Source organism: Lolium perenne, chromosome 5 (genome assembly GCF_019359855.2).
Source record: "Lolium perenne isolate Kyuss_39 chromosome 5, Kyuss_2.0, whole genome shotgun sequence".
Classification (NCBI taxonomy): domain Eukaryota; kingdom Viridiplantae; phylum Streptophyta; class Magnoliopsida; order Poales; family Poaceae; genus Lolium; species Lolium perenne.
Window position 1 is genome coordinate 136,095,068 of NC_067248.2, and position 16,076 is coordinate 136,111,143.

General features: G+C 40.5%; 1 protein-coding gene and 1 long non-coding RNA gene across 2 annotated transcripts; one reads left to right on the plus strand and one right to left on the minus strand.

The window, feature by feature from the left end:
• Positions 1–155: 155 nt before the first annotated feature.
• Positions 156–6,006, minus strand: LOC127299996 (uncharacterized). Its single transcript, XR_007850824.2, has 3 exons — positions 5,626–6,006; positions 2,572–2,756; positions 156–429 (listed from the first exon to the last, which is right to left on the minus strand). It is a non-coding gene; the product is annotated as an uncharacterized lncRNA (long non-coding RNA).
• A 3-nt stretch (positions 6,007–6,009) lies between these two features.
• Positions 6,010–15,857, plus strand: LOC127303595 (uncharacterized). The gene is made up of 17 exons (XM_051334307.2): positions 6,010–6,299; positions 7,481–7,551; positions 7,771–7,890; positions 8,216–8,334; positions 8,431–8,512; positions 9,912–10,073; positions 10,148–10,298; positions 10,396–10,473; positions 10,702–10,817; positions 10,931–10,984; positions 11,234–11,321; positions 11,404–11,496; positions 13,394–13,434; positions 13,866–13,919; positions 14,450–14,613; positions 14,862–14,931; positions 15,572–15,857. The coding sequence occupies exons 1-17, from the start codon at positions 6,152–6,154 to the stop codon at positions 15,701–15,703; spliced, it is 1,743 nt and encodes a 580-aa protein (XP_051190267.1). The 5' UTR covers positions 6,010–6,151; the 3' UTR covers positions 15,704–15,857.
• Positions 15,858–16,076: the final 219 nt, after the last annotated feature.

Sequence of the window (16,076 nt, forward strand, 5' to 3'; positions counted from 1 at the left end):
GCCATTTACAACACCGATCATGTCATCGACTAAAGAGAATGACCATATAATAACACATTTCGAAATGACATGAATGACAACAATAGTAATGGCAAAGGGAGTGATTACAGATGTACTAATCATGTATGTGTATATGTAAATAGTTTGGAGACAGGGGTAATAAGCTTGTAAGTGTTGTTGAATACCTTGAACATCTAAAAAAACCTAGAATAAAAGCAGTACAAACCTTGAATGTTTGCTTGTATTCTCGGATAATCCCTTCTCCCTTCTTCCATTGTCTAAATGGTAGACAGACAATAAAGAAATAAACTATTCAGAAACATGGAAGCATTTTAACAATCACAATTGTCTTCCATCTAAATGAGATAAGACAAGTTCCTTATCACCAGAACCACACCACTCCTTTTTTTCGGCTAGACATAAGCAAACCTGCAATGAACAGAAAGCAAATAAATGAGGTTAAACATGATGATACGGTGCAAACAACACGGGTCAAAAAACTTTGGCGTGGAGCAAAGAAATCAAAAAGGGTGTTAAGTTGTGTCATTAGGTGGAAGGATGCATGTTTGTAGAGCGAAAAAGCAGAATCAATATACATACTATGCGGATAGTCATATTTGCAACAATAATCAAAATGAGTAAAGTGCACACATGCAAAAATACTATATGATCAGTCCCTCAATTAACAAGTTCCCACCAGATATATAATGTAGACAGAGATCACGAAACATAATAGCCTAAGCCCCAATTAACATTTGAATAGCATGAAGCAATAACATACAATCATGTTGTCAAACGGTAGGAAAAATCTCTTCCTTGCCAATTAGACCATTAGATTTCAATCCCAACTCTTCCCGTGCAGGCCGTGAAGGTATTTTACAATAAGGAGTACCATCATAAATTCTACTGTAAAAAATACAAAGAATGTCAAGACACTATAGAAATTACAAACCAAGGTTAAGTTCTAGGCTTCTAGCAAGATTTTCATCGTGTGGTCGTGAAACTTTACACAAAGGCGCGTGTTGCCTCGTCCATACATTATAATATAAGAACAATTGAAATATCTACCACAATTCACACTGCACATGTTATTTACCAAATATGAGTGTCTGAGAATACAATGCCTCAAATATGAAGCTCCATTTAATAAATATTCATTACAGTGCCTCAAATATGAAGCCAAACTAATATGGGTATATTTTGGAGATTTAAAATCTGAAATGAATAGTACCAGGCAAAGACTTGCAACAAAGCTTTACTATTCTTCCGCATAATGCCCTACTTTGGTGTATTGGATATTCTCTCTGGTTGCATGTGCATGCAAGAGGTTTGATCTCAGCGCATGGCAAAAGCTGAACTTCCAAAAGGAAGCAGCTGGAAGATAAGGTGAAAATTAACTTCAATATTTTAATTATATGCAAAGGAAGCTGATATTAGTTAGTACTTCTGTGAAACAATACAATTTCATAATCTACTTTTAACACCTGAATGAAAACAATAACCACATAAGATGGGATCATGATGCCCAGCTAAATGTCAGTTTCATGAATATTTCGTACTTATTACACATCAGATACTCTCGAAGTTTAGTTGATGAATGGCCACATGATAAATTCAAATGACTCTCCATTGATATATATACTATACTTCAGACCTAAATTCAATCGAAACTTTTTATACTATTGAAAAAATGTCAGGAAAAGAGAAAACACTAATTTCTAAAATCTAGTCAAATTTGTTTGTCAAAGGGGTAATTCAAGAGTGGCACCTGAAAAATACAGGATCTTATTTCGAATTCCAAAGTAGGAAATTTTATGATGCGGTCCACTTTACGAAGTGTAAAGAAAAAATCAAGGATGAAATCTAATTCAAAGCCTAAAGCTGACAAATATGATGTTACCTAGCTTTACTGAGCCGATTGGACAACTCTTTATTGCAATTCTTAAATATTGTCAACATGATTTTGCAATAGCCTATCAACATTTTAATATTAAATGCCACATGGCATTGAACTATCTAAGTACAGTTAACCTTCAACTGGTACAGAATAGCTCACAACAGTAAACGAGTTTTTTGTTTTATTTTTCTAGAACATGTTTCCTATTACTGGTTGACGAAAATTGGAGCCTGATTTCGAAAAGTCTGCTAGCTTCAATGAAAATTCTCCAATTCATAAAACGGTAAGATCCTGCGAATGAAGCATCATAGAATAAGTGTGGCCAACATGAGCCGATGACAGATATATGAAGATTGGCGTTGGAATTAGAATATAACTTGGTTGTCAACACCCAAGCTCACCCAATGGCTTGAACATCCTAGTTAATGGCATCTAAACTTGATATGCCCATGGCCTAGCTGTTTAAATATATCAGGAACTTTCACTATACAGAAGCATCACATACACCAAACTATACAGGATGTCAGGTAATCTTTTAGGTGACACAAGCATTTAATCAAATAGACAATAAGAAGTTCAAACTTAACTTGCAAAACTGACATAGTGGATGGTAAATATCAAAAGGTGTATTCTTCAAGGAACAATTTAACAAAGAAAATGGATAGGCAACTGACCAATCCTCCGAACTAACTGAACTTCTTAGCTTGCCCATTATAATAGAAGCCTATCCCTGGGAGCATAACCTTCAGGATAGAGGTTAAAAATCAAGAAACCAGCCAACAGTACATCAACTTTCAGGCTAGGTCCCCCCGAGATGTCTATCAGGAAACCACACAACAATTTAGCACCGCTAAACTCCCTGCAGATTTCAGTCCCACAGAATTAATCAGCAATCAACAATATAAACAATGGTCGCATATAAGAAAAAGGATTTCTAGCGGTGAGATATACGAACTTGGGAAGAGAAAGGAACATCAAGATCATCTAATCTCTACAGAGAATAGCTAGCTATGAGGCTTTCACATAATTTCCTTGAACTCATAGAAAAACATGATGCAATTGGTGGAACCACCACCGGACAAGCTGGTTCGTCGTGCTGGGCGCCACCACCGGATAAGCTGGCTCGTCGCGATGGGCGCACCAATCAATGCGGCGTTTGGCCAAGTGCTAGGGTTCGCTACCACGGCCCCTTGCCCTTCAATTTTCCCTTCGGCATCAGCCGGCGGTGCCGCAACCCAGGTTCCTCCCTACGCCGAGATTGGAGGGGGTCGCGGAGGACATCGTGCGTGGCGGCGTAGAAGCGCCAGCGCCGGACGGAAGAGGTGAGAAGCAGCCGGATTGCACGCATGGGTTTTCTGTTCATACTTAATGGGCCTATCTAACAGGCAGAGTAGTTTGTCGGCCCGGTGAACGAGAGGACATCCAACTCGGCCTGCGGAGAACCAGCCCTGTAATGTGAACCCGCCCACGTAACGTGAACTGCGGGCGTAAACAGGTCCACGCAGCGTTTCAGAGATTTCAAGCGATCTGCAGCGTTGAGCGTCTTGATCGGACGGTGAGGAGTGCCAAATCGTTGTGAGCCCTCCTAGCTGGTTAGGTTATACTGTTAACTAATTTGTAAAATGTAGACTACTGATGGTTTGTGGCACAAACTAGTAAATAACAAATACTTAAAGGAGAAAACTATGTCTGGGGTGCAAATAGTTCAAGGTGACTCTTGGTTTTGGCGTGGACTCCTTAAAGTGCGAGATTTTTTCTACACCTTCTGCAATCGCAAGATAGGAAATGGTAAGCCAACTCATTTCTGGGAAGATCCTTGGCGGGGAATCAAACCTTTTGCAATTAGATTCGGTCAATTATACAAGATAGTGAAGTGACGGAAGTCACAGTGTTGACTTCTAGATTGCAATGTTTGCATTTCAGGCGAACTTTGACAGGGGAAACCTTGCGGTTGTGGGAAAGGTTGAAGCAGGAATCGTTGGTTTAAATAATGAAGAGGATTCCTTAACTTGGAAGTTTGATTCAAAAGGTTTTCTCTGTAAGGTCTATGTACAGAGCTCTTAGATGGAATTCCTCGGGGTTTCCATTTCAAACTTTGTGGAGGTTTAAAATTTCAATGAAAATCAAAGTGTTTATGTGGTTAGCGGCTAGAAAAAGTATTCTGATGAAAGACATGCTGCAACCCAGAGGGTGCAGGGGGGATGAGAAGTGCCAATTCTGTGGTGGTAATGAAACGATTATACACTTGTTTTCTCTTGTCCCCTTGCAAGATATATTTGGAATTTGGCAAGCTGTGTCAATTCCTTTAAAAACAAACCTGTGTCTGTGCAACATTTACTGGGTGTCAACATTTACTAGGAAAAGCGAATTTTTTTCGGTTACTGTGGGGGTGGCTGCTATATTATGGGCTATTTGGAAAACAAGGAATAATGCTTATTTCAGATCTAATACGAAAGTTGGTGTCTTCTTGGGCGATTCTGCAGGTAAAGGAGGAAAACAGGCATGCGCTTATCTGGAGAGCCTGGCTGTTCGTGCGGCTATCAAGTAAAACCTTCCAGGCGGCGAAAGGTTGGAGGCCAATTGTACAGAGAACCGCAAACTGACGGTGGATTGCATTTTTCTGTACACGGATGATCTCTCTTTTCGCCGGCTGCTGGAAGGAGAAATGTTGCAAGAGATAAACTTGGCTGAGAGAAGTCCAATTTATCCCCTAAACTCGTTTTAAAGTTCAGATTACAACCTTCACTTTTGCTTTGGTTCAATCCTCAATCCTGAATTCTATATACCGTTCGGAATTGAACCTTCTACTATTTTTTTGACATGTTTTGAACCGATTTTTCTCGCCAGTTAGCGGTTTTTCTTCCTACATACTGTGCCAACTCATCAACATATAACATACACGGTACATGCACTTTCTCTCTCCATATCGCATGATCACCCCATGTCTCATCATGATCGTCTTCCTCCCTAGAACGAGGCCATGACGACCACGGAGGGGTGCCTCCGCCGGACAATAATACCAGGCTCTGGCGTCTGCCCTCTACATCACCTGTCGTGCCCAACCTTCCGCTAGCACGAGGCAACCACCATGCAGCGCTGCGAGCCGCGGGGGAGGCGTTTTTATTCCGGCAGGTGGAAGAGTTGAAGTTGAAGCATAGAGTTGAAGATGAAGAGGTAAAGACATTGTACGCACTATTTTACTAATATAACACATTACATGATAAGAAAAACCAGCTTAATACAATGAAGGGGTGATTTTTGAGCCGTTTTTAGGATTCAGGGTTGAAAGTTAAACCAAAATAAAGTTGAGGGTTGTAAGTTGAACTTTGAGACAAGTTATGGGGTGTGTGTGTGTAAATAGTACTTCTCTCCACGAGGAAGCTACAAAGTTACTATTGTATGAGCAAAAGAAAAAGAATTTGGATAGATGTGTAATGGTGGTTGGACTTTTTTTTATGTTGCGTTGCGTTGCGTTGTGTTTCTTTTCTTCTCCTTTGTTAGCTTGTAATGAACTCAATGGTTTCTTTAATGGAAATGGAGGGAACCCCTTTTCTCAAAAAAAAAAAAACCTCTTGAGAGAAATTACTGTAAAGCATATCTCTGCAATACGGTACTCCCTCCAATTTATAATGCTTATCACTAATGTAGATATATCTAAAAGTAAAACGTATCTACATTTATATTAGTGGCAACTAATACAGATCAGAGGAGTAGAAGTAGAACATAACTGAGAAGCAAATTGAGCACGCCGAAATTGGCTCGATAACAAGGAGACACGAACCGGGATGGGACCCCGAATCGGCCGATGGACCGACGCCGGCGAGGACGAGTCCCCTCTCCGGCAGATCTGTCCGCCGCCACCCGCTTGCTGCTCCACGGCCCAGCATTCATCCGCCGCCGCCGTCGAGCGGCGTGGCAACAGGTGAAGCGGCGGCGGAGGGAAGACAGACCCTACCTACCCCATGAAAACTTCCACCAACTCACCGACACCCTTGCCCCACAAACCCAACGTGCCTTGCGGGAATCTCCCTCGCTGACACGCGGGGCCCACGCGCCAGCCAAAACGAATCCCGTCGCTGTCCTCGCGTAGGAAGCACGCACGCTCTCTTTTGACCCCTCTTCTCTCCAACCACACCTTGGCTGCATCTTCCCCTCAACCTCAAGCCTCTACTCGCTTCTTGCTTCGGGCGATTCCATCCGAGCGAGCGGAGGACCGGAGAGGGGAGACGCGGCGGCGGAGGAGGCAGATCGTCGATGGGGCTCTCCTTCTCGTCGCTCTTCGGGGCGCTGTTCGCCAAGAAGGAGATGCGGATCCTCATGGTGGGGCTCGACGCCGCCGGCAAGACCACCATCCTCTACAAGCTCAAGCTCGGCGAGATCGTCACCACCATCCCCACCATCGGTACTGCTCCTATTCTCCCCGCCGCTCCCTTCTGCTTCAATTCCTTTTGTTTCGGTCGCGCGCCCAAATCGTATATGCGGTGGTGGTGCAAGAACGGTTGGCTCGATTAGATTTCTTCCAACACCAGTAGCTTCAGATGAAGCAAAAGTGGGATTATGCGCATACATATGGACTACTACTTTATTTCGCTTCTGTCTGACCTAGCGCGTTAGATTTTTGTGCTGGTACTAATTGGTTTACGTGCTTGCAACCATGAATTTTGTACCTGTGCCAACTGAATCATGCCGTCTGTCTCGCTGTTGTATTAGCTTTGTTTGTCTCTAATTCTCCGCTACACACGTTGTCCTCCTTGTATGCTTGAGACTCGCAATCAAGTACACCTTTGGTCTAGATTCCATGTGGAGCAAGCATGCATACTTTCGACTTTTGACCATAATAATAAGTAGAGAAAAGTAGCAGTTCGCACTTAGCAAGCGAACAATTGGCAGCGGCCCAGTCAGGGTCTTCTATTGCAGTATGGCTCAAGGCATACACATGCGTTGTTTCACTCATGTCTGACCTAGTACGTTGATCTCTGTGCTGGTACCAGTTGGTTTATGTACGTGTGCGAATCGAATCATGCCGTCTCGCTGCTGTATTAGCTTTGTCTGTCTCTGATTCCACCCCGCATACGTTGTCCTTGTTATATCTAGACTTGCAATCAAGAATTCTGAGCTAGTCTCGTTTGATTTGTAGATGTTTTGGCGTGTCCAACAGTTCAAGTCACTAATATTAGTTTGTCCTATATTCCATGTGGAGCAAACATGCATGCTTTTGACTTTTGACCATAATAATTAGTAGTAGTAGAAAAAAGGAGCAATTCGCACTTAAGAGTTAAGAGGCAAACAATTGGCAGCGATCTAGTCAGGGTCTTCTATTGCAGTATGGCTCCAGGGCAACGGTCTGGTCAAACTGTCTATTTCAAGATGCTACTTCTTGTTACTAGCGGAATATACCTGCAAATTCAAGGATGTTTAATTGTTCATGGCTTCATGCAATTTATCTTCCGTTTGTCAACACATGTAGTGCGGTATAGGTTAATGTTGTGGTTGCTTAGCTATCGTGTTTCCATTTTTGTTGGGAATCACAAGTAGGATTACATTGCTGATGATAGCATTTTGAAATTTGTGTGCACAACGCAGGGTTCAACGTGGAGACTGTTGAGTACAAGAACATCAGCTTCACTGTTTGGGATGTCGGGGGCCAGGACAAGGTGAGGGTTTTACTTTTTTCTTTTCTTCTTGGATCACTTGTTGGTTCTTAAAAACACCGTCTTCCTATATAGTTGTTGTTTCCTTGTTTGCGCTCACACAAGTGAAATGATAATCACCTGATTACAGTTACTAAAGCGTTTCCTTGTCAAGTCTTAAGATGATGAGCCTATTTTATGTAAAGTTGAGCTGACCATTTATGTCTGCCATTTTCAAAACAGATAAGGCCTTTGTGGAGGCACTACTTCCAGAACACTCAGGGCCTTATCTTTGTTGTTGACAGCAACGACAGAGATCGTATTGCTGAGGCGAGAGATGAGCTCCACAGAATGCTGAATGAGGCAAGTGCATCTACCTGTTGTAATGTTGGATTGCTTATCTTCTGTACACACACACACACACACCAACCTTCAAGAATTTGTGTATATAGAAGCATTCAACATTACCTTCAGTAATTCATGAAAATTTACAGCACGGTATATCTTGCAGATATAGTATAATGTTCCAAACAACTATGCTTTACATACATCGATTTTTTTGAACTTGGCTTTGCACCAATAATAACTTATGACCACATTTTTCACACTTTATGATGGTAAATAATTCTTTTGAGTTTTATCTCCATGATGTTAATTCCCATAGTAATTGTTTTTTAACTCTTACTAGGATGAGCTGCGCAATGCTGTATTGCTTGTTTTTGCTAACAAGCAAGACCTGCCCAATGCTATGAATGCTGCTGAAATAACAGATAAACTTGGTCTCCACTCTCTGCGTCAGCGACACTGGTATTTGGCCCTTCGCTGATTTTATACCTTGTTGATGTTTTGCTTGCTGGAGAAGAATTGTCGATAAGCGTGGTCCTACTTTCTATTCTGTTACAGGTATATTCAGAGTGCTTGTGCTACAAGTGGGGAGGGTCTGTATGAAGGGCTGGACTGGCTCTCCAGCAACATAGCCAGCAAGGTTTATTTCTTTACTCTCCTGATTGGCATTTTAAGTCTAGCCTCTGGTCACTTCTCATTTTGTCACCTTGTCTCTGGTGCTTACATTTTGGGGGGTTTTAGTAGTTCAAGATTTTTCCTATGGTTAGCATAGATGCATTTTGACTTTGATGTTCAGAAATGGTGCAAGACACTAACAAATGCTATTTTCTTCACTGCATTGCAGTCATGAATGCTTCCATTGGGCTGGCCGAAGCAGCAGGCGGCTGGAGAAATGACTGTAATATATAGGCATGTTAAAATGATGTCGAGTTTTGACATGTCTTTGAAACTCAATCTTTGTGCTGTTATCACACTGTTAGTCACGGATGAATGCTGTATGGGTGGTTGAATGTACACAAAACAAAAACTGTTCTGCTATAATGTGAACTTTTATGCCCAGCTGTTCCCGAATCTGATGATCACCTTGCCCTGGTTATGTGTAGTGTGTACGGAGATGTATTCTGCAAACGATTAATCTCATTCTTAGAATAATTTATCCTGTGTTGTCTTTGAGCGAACTCTGCGTTGTGTATTTGTGCATTCTGGTAGTTCGATTTGATTGAGCTGGTTTCACATATTTTATTGTTGGATGGATGCTCTTTTTAACGATCAATACCATGATATATTTATAGTTGCGAATAGTACATGGTAGACATGTATAAGCAGCCTCTACCGATTACAAAATAGAGTCTAAAAGAAGCGAGCAAATATTGAGGTCATCAAACTAGCTTTCTTTTTATGACATAATGTTGTATTTTTTTGAAGGCAACAAAAGTATCTAGCGATTAGAACATATACGATGGTAGAGAAGTCATACCTTCCCTTAGCCCTCTAAATCTTAGCCCTCCATGTCATTTAGAGAAGATAATAGATATAACGTGTATAATGCATTGTCTTATTATCATTCCTTATAATTGGTGAGAAACAATTAGTTTTGGTAGAAAATCATGTTGCTAAGGAAGACATATTATGATACAATGGTAAAATGGATCTTCCCTTATTTTCAAAGGAATTAGCTAAAGGAGGCGGTCTTTCCTTTCTCTATTCTCTTTCCTCCAACTCAGAAAAAATAGTACAGGTTGTTCTAAGGAAAAAACCGGTGTCACCTCATTATACATGCTCTTACAAAGTAAGGTCTAAAAAAACAAGTAAATCTTCAAGATCGTTAAACTACTTCTTTTATGAGATCTAGGTGGAGGCGGCTAGGTTTATGTTTTAGGGTTTTGAGATCAAATCATATTTCCGAGACCACAATTTTCCCTGGAGATAACCATTCACCACGAGTGGGCCCTGTCACGCTATATAAGTTTGGGTGGTACGGCCCAAACCCGAACGGAGGAGCCAAAAGACTCCTTGCCAGCGCTAGGAAACACTGACAGTGCCCTGATCTCTGGACGAGACGAACCGAAGCCGATCCGACTGTCGAGATGCCGCAGGCGCAGGCGAGGTCGGTCCTGCCGGTCGTGCTCCTCGGCTGCGGCGGCGTCGGCCGCCACCTCCTCCGCCACATCGTCTCCTGCCGCCCGCTCCACGCCAACCAGGTCAGGCCCCGCCGCCGCCGCTTTCCCCTCCTCGATTCGGCGGCGCGCTACATGCTAACTGCTTCCGATGATAGGGCGTCGCCATCCGGGTGGTGGGCGTCGCCGACAGCTCCTCCCTGCTCGTCGCCGACGACCTCCGCGCCAGCGGCCTCGATGACGCGCTCCTCGGCGACCTCTGCGCCGCCAAGTCCGCCGGCTCGCCCCTGTCCTCCCTGCTCTCTCGCGGTACGCGTCGTCTCTTGTTCGCTGGGAGTTCGGTTCCATCAGTACGGTATCGATTCGATGTATAAAATGTATAATTGGATTGGGGCCGGAATTTCAGGGCATTGTCAGGTGTTCAACAAGCCAGAGGCTATGGGGAAAGTCATCGACGCTGCCACCATGCTTGGGAGGACCACAGGTTTGTCAGTTCTGCGCTCAGTTGCTCACAAATCACTGACGACACACCTATCCATTCTTGTTGTACAATGTGTTATACTGGCCAGGCTATATGTTTCAATCGATAGAAAACATAAAAATAGGATCACTGATTTGATCTCTGCGATGATTTCAACTTTATTTCTCATTTTGTGTCTGTCTACGGATCTTCCTTACTGCTTGTGTTATTATACTTGAATACTTTTTGTAGGTCTGGTGCTAGTTGACTGTTCTGCAACGAATGATACCGTTGCTCTGCTGACGGATGCCGTGAGCCATGGATGCTGTGTTGTATTAGCAAACAAGAAACCTCTTACATGTGCTTATGTACGGCCATCTTGGCTCCTAGTCTGAATGCTGTATAATACCGCATCGTTTTATGTCCAGTCAATCAGGTAAGGTTCCTACCTGCTTAACTGATCTGCTTGCTTTTTATGCAGGAGGATTATGAAAAGTTGACCTCCCGCTTCCGTCAGATAAGATTTGAATCTACTGTATGTACATGCTGCCAGCAATCATTTCTTCATGTCTTGCTCGTTTCATGTCTGTATATTTCTTCATTTTCTGTAACTTCTAATGTTCATTCGTTCTTCTTCTTCGCTTCAATGTCAACGATTGGGCTGTAAGAGTCAGGCCATGTATATTCAGACTACCTTTTTTTGGCTGTTTCCGTGGTTCTTTTGCTTTCTGATATTTCATTTTTACAATGGACCTCTTCAGACCTTTGCAATCCTTGCTTTCAGGTAGGAGCAGGTTTGCCTGTAATAGCTTCTGTGACCCGCATTATTGCTTCTGGAGATCCAATTTCTCGAATCGTTGGCAGCCTTAGTGGTATGCATTTAGTACCATCTTTGTTATGATAATGTACTTGTTTTACAAATAACCATACTCTTTCCTTAATACATTATTGTAGGTACGCTTGGCTACGTGATGAGTGAGCTGGAGGATGGAAAAAGATTTAGTGAAGTTGTGAAAACTGCCAAGTCTCTTGGTTATACAGAACCTGGTATAAAAGATATACTACTCACCTGATATTCATCATCACGATATTTTTATATGTGTAGTTGCTTACTATTTCCCAGTGAGAAGAAAAATAGTTTCATAAGATATTTCCAGGAAACTAGATGGTAGGTAAGTAAGAGTTTGTTGTTATCGTGCTCTAAGGAATGGATAATTTTATCATCGGATTGAGTATATGGAAGATGGCCCCTGAAATACAAGAAAAAGTTTTTAAAAAAATACGTAATAAGCCAAAACAATAAATAAGGCGACCCTATTATGTCTTAGCTTACCTTTTCTATAGAGATCTGCTTCACTCGCTCATAACCATCATTGTTTAATTGTATCGGTTGATGATCAAACAACTTACCTTCCTCGGGAGCAATATCTCCAAATGAGTAATCCTTCATGTCTTTAGGTGAATAACATACCAAAATAACCCACAATAGCACAAAATAAGTCACAATAAGAATATAATCAAGAGAACATGCAACACGCACAAAAATTAAATACCTTAGGTTAACCCATCCTCAGGATTTAAGATACAAGCAGAAAACGTGAATTTGCATATATAAAGACAAACAACATAACAAGAAAAATGGAATTAATTTCAGTACAAAAACAAAGCTACTTATTAATAGAGTTGACACACTTAACTGGTCACACTTAGCTGGGTCACCTTTTTGGTTTAGCCGGATATAGTGTTGGAGTTTGGTTTTGGATTTGATATGATGCTCTAATACATCTTCGGATTTATGATTTTCTAACTATAGAAACTTATATAATGCATGTAGGAAGAGAACATCCCATGTGTTTAAGCAATATTCCAATAATAAACGAGTATGACGGAAAATGATACAATGTCAACTTTCGGTAAATCTGATATTGCTTCCCTAAGGACAAATCTTTGAATGTTAATGCCTTCAGCAATTTCTCATTACATATGATAAGAAAGATCTTGTACTTAGAGATGCAATATCTGATTTACCAAATGTTGACATTGTATTTTTTTTTGCCATACTCATTTATTATTGGAATGTTGTTTCAACACATGACATGTCCTTTTCTTCTACGCACTGTATTGGTTTTGTACAACTTGAAAACTATCAATCCTATTGGAGCATTATATGAAACCCAAAACCGAACTCAAACACTATATCCAACTTAACCGAAAAGGTGGCCTACACAAGTGTGACTAAGTGAGTGTGCCAATTCTAGTAATAAGTAGTTCTCTTTTTTTTGAAATTCTGTTTTTTTTTTGTTATGGATTTTGTTTTTATATATGCGGATTGATATTTTTGTGTTTGCATCTTTAATTGTGAGGATGGGTTAATTTTGTGTGTGCATGTTTTCATGTGACTTATGTTGTGCTACCATGGGTTATTTTGTTATGTTATTCACCCGAAGACATGAAAAGTTACTCATTCAAAGATGCAGCTTCTGAGAAAGGTAGTTGTTTGATCATTAGCCACTACAACAAAACAATGATGATTATGAACGAGTAAGCCAAATCCTGTAGAAAAGGTAAGCTAAGACATAATAGTGTCATCCTATATATGGTTTTGCCTTTTTTTTTTTTTGCTAATATTTGTATTTCAGGGGCTCGACTTCCCTGATTAGTTGACGTATAAAACATAATCTATCATGTACTTCAGGGTTCTAAATTGATCTTAAGGCATAAGATTCTATAATGCAGCAATAGACTAGAGCTACTGTAAAATAAGATAGGGTGGGACACCATGAGAAGTCTGCAGATTCAACCAATGAGTTATATTTTGTGTTTGTTTTTATTTGTGGAGTAAATCTTAAAGGTACTATTAAGGAATAGGATGCATATAATTTGCTTAACTTATGCTTTGCTTTTGATAGTGCATTTACTCTGCTATTTAATTCAATTTTTGTAGATCCGCGTGATGATCTCAGTGGGATGGATGTGGCTAGAAAGGTTAGATAGCTCATGTTTTTCATGCAGTGACTTAGTAAGCTGTGTGGTACTCATGAATGTCAACTTAATTCATTGAATTTGTGTTTTTTTAGCTGGCTGTATTTGTTCTTCTTTTGTAGTTGAAGTAGTCAACTGATATGCATATTCTATGAACTGCTGCTGCATGTTACTTTCTACGTGTTTATGTTTAAATCTAGGATTTGATAAAAGAAAATGAATAACTTAACTAATAATACAACAAAAATCTTGAAATCCATCTAGTTCTTGCCAGGCCTACTTTATCTACTTATCCTAATGTTGAAGTTCAGTATCTTCACTTTCCAGATAGCTATTTGCATATGGTTTAAAACGGACATTCATATTCAGGTTCACATATTACACAATTTTCATTTGATTCTTTGTTAACTAGTCAGACATTCATTTGTGTGCAGGCACTGATCCTAGCTAGGCTTCTCGGGCAACAGATCAGCATGGAGAATATCAATGTATGCTTATCTGGAGTATTGTTCAGTGATCAATGATTATTCTGATGAACTTGTTTTTGTACTAATATTATTCCTTTTGCATGGGATGGTATTTTCATTGTTGCTTAAATCTATATGCACGTTCCACTTTACAGTTGCTCTGACTGTTCATCAAGAGTCAATTAGATTCTAGATGAATCAGCTCCTTTTCACATCACTCTAGTTTGGTGATGGTTTCTGTCTACTAAGATTCCTCTTGTCATATGCTAGCACGTGTTTGTTATGCATAGGACTCCTCTTGTCTTCTAGGGACTAGATATATAACATTGGGTTAAATATCACAAATCATATGCTACAGTTTGAAAAACTGTGAATACCCTTGAATGCATGTAAAGCTATTATTTAACTGTTCCCGCAATTTTCATCTGTAACCTCCAGAAATCATTGCTTGTTTGTGCTCTTACTACTCCATACATCCAGTGAATATGTGTGTGTAATTGCATAGGGACTCTGTATTATTTAGGCGAGCTAATTTTTGTAATTCTCTTCAGGTTGAGAGTTTATATCCAAGTGAGTTAGGATCCGAGGTTATGTCCACAACGGACTTCCTTGAAAGTGGATTGGCACAACTTGATGAGAAGATTGAAGAAAGAGTGAAGGCAGCATCATTGAGAGGAAATGTTCTTCGATATGTCTGTGTCATTGGAGACACAGGGTATGTACCCTGCCCAATGTGATTACCGTTGGAGACTGTGCAGTGTCCATTTGCATCATCAGTCATTTGTCCAACTAAAAAACCTTTCTGGTACACTAAAAGGCCGTTAACTGGAAAACAAAGGAGGATATTTTTGACATATGGTCCTTCATTACCACAGACATTTCTTGTTTGATATTGTTTTTCAAATGCTTATCTTGTGCATGTGGCAACATTAGCTCAATCTTTTTGATGTCCTCATTTTCTAGGTGCCAAGTGGGCCTTCAAGAGGTGCCAAAAGATTCTGCATTGGGGAGATTGAGGGGAAGTGACAATGTGGTATGTTAATATTTTCCTCTTTCCTTTTCTCTTGTTCAGTCATTGTCATCTGGCACTTCTCGGTCAGCAGCCCAACATATGCTTATTTTCAGCTCTTAATAAAAGAGCCGAGCAGGGTATCTTTTTTCCTTCTACGGGCCTGCAAGCGTCTCACTCTTGTTCTCCCTTTTAAATCTTTTGTTGATGCAAATAATACTCTAGCGTTTAGTTGGTGCTCTGCTGTGACCTGTGAGCCTCTTTGTTTGGTACTGTTGACAATTCTGAATAATCGGAGTTACACTAAGAATACAAAGTCTATATTGCTTAAATTCTGTTCGTTTGCTAGAAATAGTTTGATATAAAAAAATCAGCTTCTAGTTTGCATATATGTCTTTTGAAAAAAAACAGCAGAATCATGTTCAAATGGTCCCATGCTGTGAATTAGCAATCAATGGAGCAAAGTGGGCATTATCCTGAGTGACACACCAATCCTTTCAAAGTCCAGATTTTTGCTCTGTTACATTTTTGAAAAATCAGCTTTTGTCCTCTGAAAACCAATGTCTTAACTACCACAAAATTGATTATTTCGTACTGCAATTTTTCTTTTGTGGACTGCCCATTACTGCTGTGATGTTACAAATGCATTCTTTCTCCTGATCAGGTGGAGATATATAGCAGATGCTATGAGAGCTCCCCGCTGGTGATCCAGGGTGCAGGAGCCGGGAACGACACCACCGCCGCAGGAGTTCTTGCTGATATAATTGATCTACAGGATCTTTTCCGGTTGGCTTAGGCCTTTGACTGAGGTTGTATGAAAATTTTGATGTCCATTGGGCTCCTGTGTTGCTTGGACAAATCTTGAGTGGTCATGGGTATATGGTGTTGTGCACTTGGACTGCATTGTGAGATTGCGGGTGTATCTTTCGAAATGGGAAGTTCTGTTTTTATCTACTGTGAAATCATATATGAAGTTCTTCGATTTTTATTGAAAAAAATAAATATCTGAAGTTCTTCGAAAAATTGCTGATGTCCTGTACATAGTGTGTATTGATTATAAGATTTTAGTATCTAGACAGTATTCAATTCTGTTTAATCTTGATTTGTTTGTCATTAGAGTTTAGAACAAAATTACATTATCCATTGCATAACTCTAGTAAAAACAGGCT